This window comes from Spermophilus citellus (genome assembly GCF_964194105.1).
Source record: "Spermophilus citellus genome assembly, chromosome: 3".
NCBI lineage: Eukaryota > Metazoa > Chordata > Mammalia > Rodentia > Sciuridae > Spermophilus > Spermophilus citellus.
The window spans coordinates 220,167,635-220,181,805 of record NC_138184.1 but is presented as its reverse complement, the minus strand read 5'-3'; the positions used below and the strand labels follow the sequence as shown (position 1 = coordinate 220,181,805).

The window sequence follows — 14,171 nt, the reverse complement described above, 5'->3', positions numbered from 1 at the left end:
GTAACCAAGGCTGGAGGAAGATTAAAAACAATCATACTTAAGAAAGGTGGGTGGGGTAAAAGGGTAGTAGTCCAATTAGTAGTCCTCATTAGTACTATTTCTGAGAGTAATCACTGGAGTAGAAAATGAGGAGGGAGATCTATAGAATAAGAGTAAGGGGCGTGGAGACTAAGGAAGGAATGCTAATGAGTTTATAAAAACAGCTTTCAAGAGATTCAAAAGAGATAAACCTTTAAACATATTAAGAGTTAGTGGGTTAGACTTAGTAATACACTGTCTCAAGATAAAAAATAAAAAGGAGCTCAGTGGAAGAGCAACCCCAGGTACAAACCCTAATATGAAAATAAATAAATAAGTTTTTTTTTTTTTAAAGTGGTGGACTTTAATCACATGCAAAGTAAAACTTGATAACAAAATTAACTAAAACAAGGCTAAGTCTCATCTTTAGCAAAAAATGAGGGAGGAGACCCAGCATATAGTAAGATGAATGGAGATGAGGTTCCAGTGAACATGGCAAGATTTATCCCTTTTCTTCCTACAATGGATGGTAGGTTGTTGGTGTGCCCATAACCCACAACCTGCCTTCCCCTTTGGACAGTATCACAGATGTTAGGAATTTCTTCTCCCTGTTCCTTATCTATAAGTCATATCTCTCAAATCCCACAAGGGCCTCTGCCTCCTCTTCAGCAGGGGACAGTCAACTGGTTACACTGAGTTAAGTGTGCCCAGGAATGGAGCCCTATGGTCAGCCCCAATGTCACGTCCTCTGGGTAACCACGCCAGCTAGATCTTTTCTTCAGGTAAAAACTACCCATTTTCATCTTACTCTCTCTGAATTTGGATTATTACAGTTCTCGTTATTTGTTCAGATTTATGAAACCAGTTTAGTACCTGGCACAAATCAGAGAGGAATGAGAAAGGCTAAGATGAGGAAGGAAGAGAACAGAACGGAGTGAGTGGCCTCTCAGCAGGCAGCACTAGCCCAAGGGGACCTGGGGCAGCTTTGCTGGCCACTCCTGCTGCCTTGCTCTTCAAATCCCATCAGGGGATGCAGATGCCTTTTGCCTAAGAGGAGGCGTCCCCACAGTGGGGATCAGGTGGAGCAGGCTCCCTCCTTTCCTCTGTCAGTAACAAAAGCAAAATCAGCTTTGAGTGGCCTCGGTGAAACTTTCCAACTTATTAATATTTTACAACAATTTTTTGAAATCCTGGGCTAGGTTTTCTTTCCTACAGTGTGGATCTGGGACACTTTCCCTAGCAGTCTATCACTGTATGCTCAAGAATGAGAGCTTATTTTAACATTAGCCTGAGCCAAACACAAAATGTGCTTTTAAAAGGAAACAAAGCTTTAAAGAAACAAACTGCTCACCTCTTGGGTCTGGGATACTGCTCTCTTCTACTCTGAATCTTTCTCTATTTTTCTGTGGGTTTGTATGACTCTATCCAACTCAGGGTGTTGTCCTTGGTCTCCCTCTCTTGCTCTCAATTTCACTTTGCCTGCAGTGCCAGCTACACCTACATACCAAGATTAGCAAACTTGTTTTTGGCCCAGTTCCTGGGTTTTGGACTTACCTAGCTAGCTGTCTACTTGTTATTGCTTGGATATGCCACAGGAATGTCAAGTTCAACATACTCAAAGTGATCTTTATCAGCTCCCCAGCTGTTTCACTTCCCATACCATTGTTTTGCTGCCTTTGCTGGAAATCTCGGTGTCAGCCTAGGCCCCTCCTTCTCTCCTATCTCTCCAAACCTCATATAAATCACCAGGTCACACCCATTTTTCTTTCTACCACTCATATTTATCAACCTCTTCTCAATCTCTTCTACATCTGCCCACTTCAGTCTTTTGTCATCTAGCATTGGGACTATGACAATGGTCTTCTTGTTAATCTTAGATTAATCCTGTTAATCCACAGGCCAATTCTATCCTGCACACATGTGCCAAAGGGATTGGACAGATATGCAAAGCTGGTCATGTCTCTTCCTTCCTCGAAATCCTTCCATGGCTTCAGAGCACTTCCCAAAGTCAGGTCTGTGTGATACAAGTCCCCCAAGACAGTGGCTGCCAAAAGGATTCTGTGGGAAATGTTTCCAGCCACATTTGGGGTATTCACCATGCAAGTCAGCATCTCAGCTGTTCTAACAACCCTTCCAGTTTTTTTAAAGAAAAAAACTATATGTTTAACCAAGCAGTTTCCAATGGATTTGGTCTTGAAGCCATTTTTTACCTGTTATATCTATTAACACCACGAAGAACTGTGTCCTGTAAAGTACAATTGGGCCAATCCCAGTTTAGAGAATAAAACCTACCTTCCTGTGCATGGCCTATGAAGACCTTCAGGTTCTGCACATTTACCTTTCCAGACTCATTTCCTATTTTCCTTTTCCATGCCCCCTAATAGCACTCACCTATATAATGGCAGTTTCCCAGATCTTGACTTTGATGCTATTCCTCTGTCCAGTATACCCTGCCTCACTATCTTTCTTGTAATTTCCTGCTTATTAACAAAACCTCATATTAAACACTGCCCTTTGTAAAGCCTCACAGGCTCCCCAGGCAGCCTAGGAGTAGGTTCCCACTGCTGCCCAGGCTGCCACTGGGACACTTAATTGGGCTGTGATGATCTGTGTGTCTTTCTTCCCTTTCAAACATGAACACCCAGCAAGCACAGGACTAAGCATGGTGCCTGAGAAATAATGACAGCAAAAAGATGTTTGTCATTTCAGTAGACTACTGAATGATAATTCATTCATTAGTGTAAGGAACTGAGTTGCCTACGTGGTGAATAAATGATCTTAATACTAACTTTTCTTTCAGAATTATTCCATATTCATGAAAAAATAAATCAAGTAATGCCATCTGCAGAGACCTTTAACATTTATCATTTAATACAAACAGCCTGAGCACAGTACCTTCATTTCCAAGTGCTTAATAATTAATTTTTTCCTTTCTTTTCTTTTTTCTTTTCTTTCTCGAATAGGTGATTGAACCAGGAGCACACCATCAGTGCCAGAACTACATCCCCAGGCCTTTCATTTTTATTGTGAGACAGGATCTTGCTAAGCTGCCCAGGCTGTCTGTAATCTTTCTGCCTCAGCTTTCTGAATAGCTGGGATCACAGCTAAGTGCTTAACAATTTCTGTGTTCAAAGCAATGATTTGTGACTTTCCTATGGGTTATGCCTTTTCTGTACTCTACACAGGACCAAAAAACCTTTATCATTCACCTCAGAAATTCCGGTTTTACATAGAAAATGTAGATTCTTTACTTAAAAAAAAAAAAAAAAACTTGGCTAATAGAAACAAAATTAGAATAACAAAACTTTTTTGTCCAAAAACATTCTTCAGATCTTCTGAAGGTTAAAGAGTAAGTAAAAGTGAACATGAATATAGAAGTAAGTGTGAACGTGTACCATTACTAGAGGTTCAAACACAGTACCCTCCACTGACTAATGACTTCAATGACTACAGCTGACAACAGGAGTGCAAATGGGTGCCTGCTGGTGTGCTCACCCAGTCTCCCATGCTGCGTGCTTTGGCACAGGGTCAGCACAAGGCAGCAGGGTATGTTTGCATTGACTTTGAACTTTGACCTGTGCCCTCTTCCTGAGCCAAGCCATTTTAGTGACCTGAAAGACTCCTCTAGGGAAAGACCAATCACATTTTCATCATTGAAAAGAACCTCTAGCAGGTGGTCATTTGAAAAGCATATGCCCTTTCTGTAATTTTGTTCCTTCAGTTATCAACTTGGTAACCTTTTTTGTTTTTTATCACCAACAACTCCAATGAATGATCCATATTATCCCTGCCCTGTTAGTGTGGCTATACCTGATTTTGATGACTAAATAAACAGAACAGCCTCTTCAACCACATCCATGATAAGAAAAATTATTGGAAAGACCACTGCTTGCCTCATATGGGTAGAAAGAGTCAAACTAAACTATAATTTGTTATCAGGAAAAAAAATTCCACAAGGACCCCTCATTTAGAGATTGTCCTTAATCTAAATAAAGTCCACTTAAATTCCCACATCCTTAATAGAACACAGCAAAATGTAAGCTTTCCCTTGGAGAAAGAAGTGCATGGATTCTAACACAAGACATGATACATGGCAGCAAAAGATTTGATGATACAAATGGGGTTTAAATAAGTAGAGGACTATGAAGACTGCCTTGGTTCGGATGCCCGGCAGCTTACCAACAGATGCCCTTGCTCCAGTCACTTGCCCTCTCTGATTCAGTTCAGTACTCTCCTCTATGACATCTCACTCATACAGCTTTTAGCAGGAACTGAACTTAGACACTGGTAAAATGTTCACTAAAAGCTGTCCTCATAATAATAGGAAAATGGTTAGTTCCAGTACTAGGTGAGGCTGACAGTGAGAAAGGCCAGGCAGGTGGCCTGATGTGGGAGGGGGAACTTGCCTCCAAGTGGTGTTCCAAAACAGCAGCCAACCCCCACAGCACAGCCCACCGTCAGGATATCAGTGTAATAGTACGGCTGCTACTAGGGAGAGAGAGAGAGAGAGGCAGGAGGGAGGAGGAGGGCAAGGGGCAGAGGTGGGGGAGACATGTAGGGACAGCAAGAAGGCAGAGTTAGAGGCCTAAGTCATAGGGAATCATCATGGTCCCATTGCCCCTGCGACTCCCAGGCCAGGAGAAACTCAGTGAGTATGACAAACAGGAAGTGACCTCGTGGCTCAAGGCCCAAACTGAAGATGAACAAAAGTTAAGCCAATATATACCAGGCAGGTAAGACTATAAGTGACCAGAGAGGGCTAGAGATGGGGACACTCGTGGTGAGAGTGGGAGTAGCAAAATAGTCAGGAGAGGACAGGCAGAAAAGTGTCAGCAAATTCTGCATGAGACAGCAATTATTCTCAGAAGACTATCCAGCCCTTTGATGAAAAAATATATAGGACTGAGGTTAGGGGTGATAATCTCTGGTCACTCCCTGGATGCCCACCCACCAGCCCCTTTGGTGAGCATGACCCTCTCCACCCTTAAGCTGTGACAGCCACTCAAACCTCTTCCAAGTCTGGCTCAGGCAACTGGGGAGGGGAGGAAGTGAAACTTGCCTCCAACAGGGGCTGCAAAGCAGCATCCCACGCCTACCGCACAGGCTGGCACCAGGAGGTCAAGCTGCCCAGGCACGGTCTGCAACAGAGAAGCACGCGGGGCCAGGGGGTGGCAGGGTGGGACAGGCGGGAGGGATGTAAGCAAGATCAGGGTGGGGGTCAGGAACTGCAAAGGGACAAGGGCAGCACAGGAGGGATATCAAGGGGAACTGATGGAGGATCCAGCCATGTGGATTAGCAGGGTAACATGAGGGCAGACCAGCCCAGTCACCATGGGGCGGGGGGCACGGATCAGGACAGGTGTGCACGAGGAGGACAGGCACAGGCTAAACGGAGGCACTAGACAGCTCATGTGGGCAGGCAGGGCCAAGGAGAATAGGAGTGTGGTTAGTGCAATGTCCCCTCCAGCATCATGGCCAGCCTGGAGCAGAGGCAGCCCTCCCAGCCCCCTGTGCACACGCGGCTGGCTTTCTTCACAACTGGCGCCTACTGTGTTCCACTGTCTCAACCTTACCTCATAGACCCCACAGAACATGGACATAAACTTGCTTAGGACAGCAGCACAGATGCTGGCGATGTGAACAAAAGGGCCCTAGAAGAGAGGGATAGCCAGGGCTCAGGGTGAGAGGCTGCAAGGCAGGGAACGTGTCAGAGGGTTCAGTGAAATGAATATTCCCTGCTTCAGGCACTGGATGAAGTGCTAGAAAAGGGGCAGACAGAAGTTCTGCCTCTGAGAAGCTTCATCAGAGAGCGAGATGTTAGACCTGCATGTTTTCTTTTCAGGTAATGCCAACTAAGAGGCCAGTGAGGGAGGGTGAGAGAGAGATGGGGTGGCTGAGGGCAGGTGGTGACATGTGCTTAGATAAAGGTAGCCTGGTGAGGCCCCTCCTTGGGCCTGTTGAAACAGAGTAGCACCTTGAATGAAGTGAGTGAGCCACAGGAGTGTCAGGAGGAAGAATGAATAAAGCAAGTGCAGGAGTCCCACGTGGGATGAGCTTGGTGTGGTGGAGGGATGGGAAGAAAGCCCTGTGAACCCGGCACAGTGAGTGGGGCAGGCTGGGAGGCTGGAAGGTTAGCAGAACAGAGGGTGTCATCAGCCCAGATCTTGCAGTCTAGGGTGAGACCTTCAGATTTTAAGTGGTATGAAAAGCCGTAGAGAAGTTACTGATCAGAGGTCAGATGTGACCTATTCCATTTTAAAAAGATGACTCTGGATGTGTGGAGTGTCCACAGCAGGGGGCAAAGGGTACATGAGGATGAACTGAGACCAGAGGGTGACACCTTGAAGAAGCACAGCCTGTTTCTAGGTCTCATGTTAAAATGTTTTCTCATGTTAAAATGAGGGGATTGTGGCTAAGGCAGTGGTTCTCAACTAGGTGGAGGATTTCACCCCCCAGGGACATTTGGCAATGTCTGGGGGCATTCTGGTTGTCATAACTGGGGTTGCTATTGACCTCTATGGTTAGAGGCTAGGGATGATACTTAATACCACGCTGCACAGGACAGTACCTCTAGCACAGAATTTTCCAGTTCCAAATGCCAACAGTGCCCAGGTTGAGAGACTGATCTAAAGGAAAGCCCCCCAGCTATGACGTTTTTGACCTGCATCCCCAGGAGAGGACCTTCCAGTGTTTCCCCTCCCTGTTGCCTCTTGGCTTTGCCTTTAGTCCATAATTGCTCCCAGAGTGCCCCTAGATTGTTCTCTCTCTCTCCTCAGCTCTCTCCCAGTGCACACCAGACCCACCTCTTTTCCCACAGGGATGCCACTGCCCAGCCCAGCAGTCAGGGCCACCACCTTGGCCACAAAAGCTTTGATTGTGAGGTACTCCTTCAGGACAACCCCACGAAGGATTGTTTTCATTTCAGGGATTCCAGAGCCTGGAAGGGTTAAAGAAGGGTCATGGGCAAGTTTGAGCTGGAGATTAAGCAGGAGATGGAAGGGAAATGGGGGTTGGGAGGACTGAAGAAGTTGTCCTGGAGGGAATCATGGCAAGGCCCCCAAAGGGCTGAAGGATGGGAGGAAGCCAGAGTGGAACAGTCTGCAGGCAACAAGACTGTGTGGACTCTTCTAGAAAGTTCTCACCAACAGCCTGGGGAGAGACGAGCTGGCAGAAGAGGGCGCTGAAGAGGATGAGAATAAGCGGGAAGGTGACCCAGGCCAGGTACTGCAGAGGAAGGTTGGGCTGCATCTGGGCGTAAGTCCACTTGTAGGCTGCAGGGACACAAGCCTGGGGTCAGAGGGGAGATGCTGACAGTTATGGTGATCACTGCCACCCCATGTCTAGAGCACTGCATGGCAGACATACTGCTGGTTGTGCCACCAGGCTGCGGACATCCTGTTTGCCTCTCCTCAGGGATTCTACTTTCATTTTACATGTGGGAAACCTGAGTTGCAGGAGGTGAGTGCCTGCTCAAGTTCCCTCTGCCAGTGGAGGCAGGTGTTTGGGCTGTAAGTCACACTTGAGAATAGACTGTAGCGCATGGCTAGAGGCCATGGGGTGACAATCCACCCACCTGGCCAGAACTGAGGGGTTCCTGGGACTTGGAACTAAAACTGGGAAGATCCTGGGGAAACTGGAGCAAGTGGGTTAACCTGTTAGAGGGGTGTCCACTGCAGGTGGAAGGGACGTGGATTTGGGCCTCGAGTCTTGATGGGTTTGGTCTTGTCTGAGGCCAGGTGCTTCAGACAAGTTGTGTCTGCCCTCCGTACAGCATCCCCTACCCAAACCTGCCCTAGGTGGAAATCCTAGGAACAGCCTCCGTGTGGGGGGACGCCGAGGAGCCTACCCTGAAGGCTCTTGGCACTGACATAGTCCATGCACCAGCTGACCAGAGCCATCAGCAGGCCCAGGAGCACCAGAAAGATCCAGTCTTCCCCCAACTTCCTTCTCACCACATGTCCCAGGCGGTGGATACAATCTAGGAAGAGAAAAAGGTTAAAAAAAATAGACAAAAGCAGCCCACCAGTCTACCTCAAGTGTGCGGTTGAGGAGTAGAGGGGAGGAATTGGGCTCTAGGGTCTTGTGTGTGTTGCTGAATTCTCCTTACACCTCTACCAACTCCCCATAAATTTGTGAGTTCCCCTATAAAGCTTCTGTTTCTTGTGAGGAGGGGGAGACAGTAGGCAACAAGGCTCAGTGTGAAGGAGGTGGGTGAAGTGCTTTTCCCTTAGCACCTAGAGGAGGGCTTCTATGAGTGTGTGGAAGAGGGAGGTACGTACAACGGAGCATCCAGGGTACTCTTGCAATCCCTGTACCTCCTATTCCAGAGTCCTTTACTCCTCAGTCCCCATCACCTTGACATTTAGAATAGTGGTCCTCATCCTTGCTGTCCACCGTAGAACTGGAGCCCATCTTCTTGGGCATCCCCATATCCTGTTCCTTGTCTGAGAATTGCTCTTTTTGATGGCCATAAATCTGGATGGAAGGAGAATGGTCAGTGTCTATTCAGAATAGACAGAGGGCAGCAAGGAGACTCACAGACAAGAAATAGAGCTCTTTTGGATCTGGGGTGTTGAGGGCTGCATGCAGGGTACTTTGTGATCTCCCTGCTCTTACCTTTCCACTCTCCAGTCGCATATTTTCTGTTCTTTCCTGTCCATCCCTATCCCCAACAAACACACACACACACACACACACACACACACACACACGCACCCCTTCTTTTTATCCCTTCCTCATCCTGTACTCATTTTGGTTTGTGGTAGCCTTCATCAGTGAGGCTAATTCCCATTAGGTAGTGGAGATACAGAGAACCATACTTAGATTGGGCATCCATAGCTGGTAGGTATTTTAAGTGTCACTATGCTTTCTGTAGAACTCTATAATTTCTAAGACCCCCAACTCCCTGACCCTGACTTCCCTCCTAGGGTCACTCTTTGCACCAGGTGAGGATGAACTGGCCTAGCTAGCACATGATTTTATTTTTCATTGACTCATAAAAATTGCACATGGGTACGGAGACAAATGACTTGGTTATACTGCTTGCTGTGAATGCCTTCCTGTGGCACCTGGATTCTCTGTTGAGCTTGGATAAACCCCATCCATCTCATCCCCCAGCCTTCATAGGCATAATGAGGAATCAGGTCTGATAAGGAAGTCAATCAATCTACTTCCCAAAACAAGGTAACCAGGCCCCACTGTCATGTGAAGGGGGTAGAGAGGCACAGTCAGATCCCAAAGCCTCTTCTTGACATTAGCATATGTGACTGTGCGGTGCGTGTAAAATGATCACTTTTAACTGCCCCCTTGCCCCCCACTACACTATCTCCAGCCTCTGGGACCAGGTGCAAGCCAGGCCATTTTGCTGATTCTGGGAGAACCACCTAGAAGAGATCTGATTTCATAACGTGAGCATCAGTTTTTACCTGGTCCGGAACCGGCACACACTCATTGCTCTGCTCCCAGCTGTTTCGTCTCCTAGGATGAGGCTGGTGGCCCAGGGAGTCAGTGTTTCCCTCAGAACCCTGCCTGGGACCCAGAGCTAGAAGATACTCCCAGTGGAGGTCAGAAAACTGGGGCTGTCTCGGCTCCCTGAGGTCCCAGGCTGGCATAGCTTAGGAAGGGTGTGCTTCCTACCAAAACCTAGGCTGGGAGGTGCTACAGGACCAGATCCATTGTGCTGGTCCAGCACTAACCACCACACTGAAGCAGGGGAGGGGAAGGCAGAATCAAAACCCAAGTCTCTAAGTGATGCCATGCCTGGGACATGTTGACAGTCCTCTGTGCATGTGAAGAGTTGATGAAATGAGGTGGATGCAATGTGGAAAACTGTCATGTACTTGGGGGTTCATTATACCATCCTCCCTGCTTTGTGTAACTCTGGAATTTCCCTTCATAAAAATCCAAACTAATTTTTTTGCTTTCAAAGACTTGTGGAAACCAGCTGAACCCCTCTCCAAACCAATTTGTCATTCTTTCCCATGTGGTTTCATGCATTTTTGGCCAGTGTCCTCACTGTCACCAGAAAGTGCCCTAACTGCACTTTTCCTCGATTTGTCACCCTCCCCCTCTAGAAATGACCAGTACCCTGTTGAGAATGAGGGTACTCATGCTGTGTTCCAAGGCCTGGGTCAGAGGCCACAGTCAGGTGCCACCATCTCCAGAAACCACTATCTCACTATTACAGCCTACATGACATTTATGTCCTGCTCCCCAAAAGTTCCACCAGCCCTGTGCTGCCTCCACAGTTTCCCTGGGGGACTGGTCAGGGCTGAGGATCCTCTTGACTCCAATGCTGTGAATCACCCACAGAGCCTACCCCTTAGGCTTCCAGCCTCACACCTACAGAAACATAGGCTCCCTGTCAGCAAAACACTTTCTAAGTCTGATCTGACCCTCAGGACACCTTCCGCTCTCCGTCTCTGCAGTTTCTGTGGCGAGAGGTAGACTTACCAATCGTGGCCTGTACACTTTCCAGGGTGATTTCACCACCTTCCTTTCCTTGGGCCCAAATCTATTTCCTCTCTTCTAGATGTCTGAACCCACTGATCCCCACCCCTGGTGGATGCTTCTCCCTAACTAGTTTGCCAGTTCCTTTCTAGGACCAGCACCTTTCTAAGTGGTTCACACTTAATAGGTTCTTATTTGCTCAATCTTGTCATCTAAGAGCTTTCCCCCACTCCCCACCCACTGTGGTGCTAGGGATGGAACCCAGGACCTAGTGCAAGCAAGACAAGTGCTCTACTACTGAGCTATGTCCTCAAACTCCTAAAAGTTGAATGCATCTCTCTGCTCATTTTGACATGGGTAGGTTTTTGAATACTGGCAAGACACCCAGCCTGTTTTCTCTCCTTGTCTCGACTCCTTTCTTCTGCTTTCTGTAGAAGAGTTTGTGTGTGTGTGTGTGTGTGTGTGTTCTGTGGTAGGTTGCATGGCAGAAATCCCCCAGGGTCTGCATGTGGGAGATGCTGGTAGCACAGAGCATGTGGGCCCCAACTTGAATCACCCTGTGTGGGTTACGTAAGCACGAGCTCCTCCTGGATCTGTTTCTGCCAGTTCCCCATAGGAGTTGGTTATCCTGTTAATAAAGGCTACATGAATATGCACGTATATTTCTAGAGTGCACACTTAGGTGAGTCCATACCCTTGAAAGGGTTTTATAATTTGTACATATTACCATGGACTTTTACAAAGTTGAAAGGTGCTCCCTCTTTTCACCTAATTCCTATCTCACCCATCCCTGGCCCCACCTTCTCCCCTGTCCACCGCTTCCCTCCCCTTAGGACTTTACCTGTGTGGGGTGGGCGTTGTGCCGGGGGCCTGCGTCCTTTCGGAGCCGATGCTGAAGGCCCCCGTTCTCAGATGGCAGTCCATAGCTGGTGCAGTGTTCAAAGGGCATGTACTGGTACTGGGGGGCACTACCCCACCAGCTTTGTTCACCCCCATGCCTCTGTGACTGGGATTGCTCCATGTGGCCTGCCCCCCAGCCCTAGCCAGGCCTTGGCCTGCTTGCCCCCGTCCTCCCCCCAGGGCAGCTCCTTAAACTTCTGCTCTCGCCTGTCCCCAAGGCGTCTGGGGCAGCATGCCCACCTCCAGCTATTTATAGATGCCTCCCCATCACATGACATGCCCCCCCCAGCCACATCTGATCTGCTTGGGGTCGAAGCAGGTGTCAGTGTAGTGCTGGGGTGGGGGTTGGGATAAGAACCTGTGGGACAGCCCCACAGGGAATTCCCTTCACAGGCCAGCAGCATTGTCCCCTCCCTAGTCACTAGTAGGTTTCCAGGCCCAGGTCAGTGATTCCTCTATAAATATCGCTGGGGCAGGGTAGGGAGCTGCTCAGTGTGTTCTCCGGGCTGTGTGCTGCATTGGTCTGCACTAAGCCCTGGCTCCCACCTCTCCCTCAGCATGTGGAAGGCCAGGAGTGTGGTGCTGAAGTAACTAGAAGGTCTGGAAATGCCGGCCAGGAAACTCACCTGGGAGAGCAGCTGGTGCCTCTCTGCCATCTCTCCCTGTTGGGTGGTCTCCAGCTCCGTACCTTTGCAGGGTTCAGTTCTCATCTAGATCCTGTGCTTCTGTCTGGCCGACTCTCTAACCCATTCCATTCCCTGCTGACTCCTTCAGCTCTCTGCCCTGGTCTGCCAGAGGCTGCTAATAACCTTTGGTGCCACCCCCTTGATCCCATTCTTATCACCCTCTGGGTGTGGAACACTTGAGGGAAGCACTGGTAATAGCCTTGGGTTCTCGAACTTCTCCCCTTTCCCAGACCCACATGTATCAACCACATGGCCAGCCCAGATCTACGGGGAAGGACTGAGCTCCCACTTAAACTGTGGTGCCCATGACAGCTCTGTCAGCGCAGGCAGATAACAGGGAGAAGCGGAAATAAGCCAGAGGCAAGGTGGTGGGAAAGGAGTGCTTCCCATGATGAGCCAACAAGCAAAAGACAAAGGGGAAGTCACCTCTTTATTCTTCCTCTTTTAGGCCAATAAATAATTTTTGACCGAGGCCAATCTGCTCCGTCCAGCATTGTGTCTATTTCACAGGCTTTCCTAAGAAGATTCCTTCCCAATGATCTCATTATAGACGAAAGCTATAAACTGAGGCAAAATTTAGGATCCATCCAAATTCAAGGACCAGAAGGTAGGGACACCAAACGTCTAGCCTACAATGTTTAATTTTGACCTAAACTAAATGGAATCACCCAAACAATTAGGAAGATGGATACCATTAAAAGTATCTTTTCCAGGTGTTCAACATTTCTAACATTCAGAGAAATTAAATCAAAACCACAAGATATCACCTTTTAGGACGGCTACTATCAAAAAGATAAGAGGTAAGTGTTGGAGAGTATGCAAAGAATAGGGAACTATTGTGGACTTGGGTGAGAATCTAAACTGGTACAATACTTATGGAAAATAGTATGGAAATTCCTCAAAAATTAAAAATAGAAATACCATATTATCTAGCAGTCCCACTTCTAGGTATCTGCCCAGAGACAAATAAATCACTCTAAGAGATATCAACACTCTCTTGTTCAATGCAGGACTGTTCACAACAGCCAAGATATAGAAACAACAGATCAACAGATGAATGTAATGTGCATATACAATGGACTATTATTCAGCCTTAAAAAGAAGGTAACTCTTTCATTTGTGACAACTTGGATGGATCAAGAGGACATCATGCTTAGTAAAATATGCCAGAAACAGAGAGACAAATACTTCATGATCTCACTCATGGGTGGAATCTAAAGCAGTGGAACTCACAGAAGCAGAGAGCAGGGGCTGGGCTAGGGGTATAGGTCCTGGGGAGATGGTGGTCAAAGGATGTAAGGTTTCAGTTATCAAATGAGTTCTGGAGATTTAATGTGTGTAGTTTGTATAATTAACAATACTATACTAAGTGTCTGAAATTTGCTGAGGGTAGAGCTTAAGTGTGCTCAACATACATACACACACACACACACACACACACACACACACACACGTACACACACTCCCGGGTAACTGTGAGATGATGGTTAACTACCTTGATTATAGTGATCACTTCACAATGTATACGTATACCAATACATCAAGTTGTAAGCCATAAATATGTAAAATCTCTATTTGCCAATTATATACCAATAAAATTGAAAAAATCTCATCTTTTCTACCATTAGTCCCATAAATCCTCAGACCTATCATCCACCCTTCGAGATGACAAATGTTTGTGATTGTTTGAGGGACTAAAGATTCTGTGAGGCTCCCTGCTCTTACTGCAGTCAGTAGATAAGGCAAGCTCTAAGGAACTGGTGCGAAATGAAAGGAGCGCTTCCTCAACAAAGAAAATAGAGTGAAAAATGACATTATACTGTTGGAGGCCTTCAGAAACAGAAAAGATTTTTCACTTGTTTGTGAGGTCTGGCTCTTTTAAAGGTAATTGGTTTTTGTACAAAACTGATACAACTATCAGATGCAATTGCTATTTCCTTCCTGCCCCTGAGAAACTCAGCCTGATCTGGATTCTCAGACCAGACGGGTCAGGAAAGTGCTCATACCTGCCAAGTGGAAACATGTAGTCCTGAAGGAAAGCAGACTGCCACTCTAAGAACCAGATTCTTATATTAGGAGAATCAAGAACAAACCTGCCGGCTTATGGAACTGCTGTTT

General features: G+C 47.2%; 1 protein-coding gene and 1 long non-coding RNA gene across 2 annotated transcripts in view; one reads left to right on the top strand and one right to left on the bottom strand.

Moving 5' to 3' along the window:
* CLCN1 (chloride voltage-gated channel 1) overlaps positions 1-11,600 on the bottom strand; it is a 30,598-nt gene extending 18,998 nt beyond the window's left edge. Inside the window, exons 1-7 of the mRNA XM_081282972.1 lie at positions 11,309-11,600; positions 8,373-8,493; positions 7,865-7,996; positions 7,161-7,289; positions 6,822-6,955; positions 5,592-5,669; positions 4,425-4,503 (exon numbers count right to left, since the gene is read on the bottom strand). Of these exons, the coding sequence (XP_081139098.1) occupies positions 4,425-4,503; positions 5,592-5,669; positions 6,822-6,955; positions 7,161-7,289; positions 7,865-7,996; positions 8,373-8,493; positions 11,309-11,488 (853 nt within the window). The 5' untranslated portion in view covers positions 11,489-11,600. The remainder of the gene's footprint in view (positions 1-4,424; positions 4,504-5,591; positions 5,670-6,821; positions 6,956-7,160; positions 7,290-7,864; positions 7,997-8,372; positions 8,494-11,308) is intronic.
* A 141-nt stretch (positions 11,601-11,741) lies between these two features.
* LOC308643149 lies at positions 11,742-13,610 on the top strand. The gene is made up of 4 exons (XR_014020709.1): positions 11,742-11,965; positions 12,564-12,660; positions 12,767-12,853; positions 13,064-13,610. It is a non-coding gene; the product is annotated as an uncharacterized lncRNA (long non-coding RNA).
* Positions 13,611-14,171: the final 561 nt, after the last annotated feature.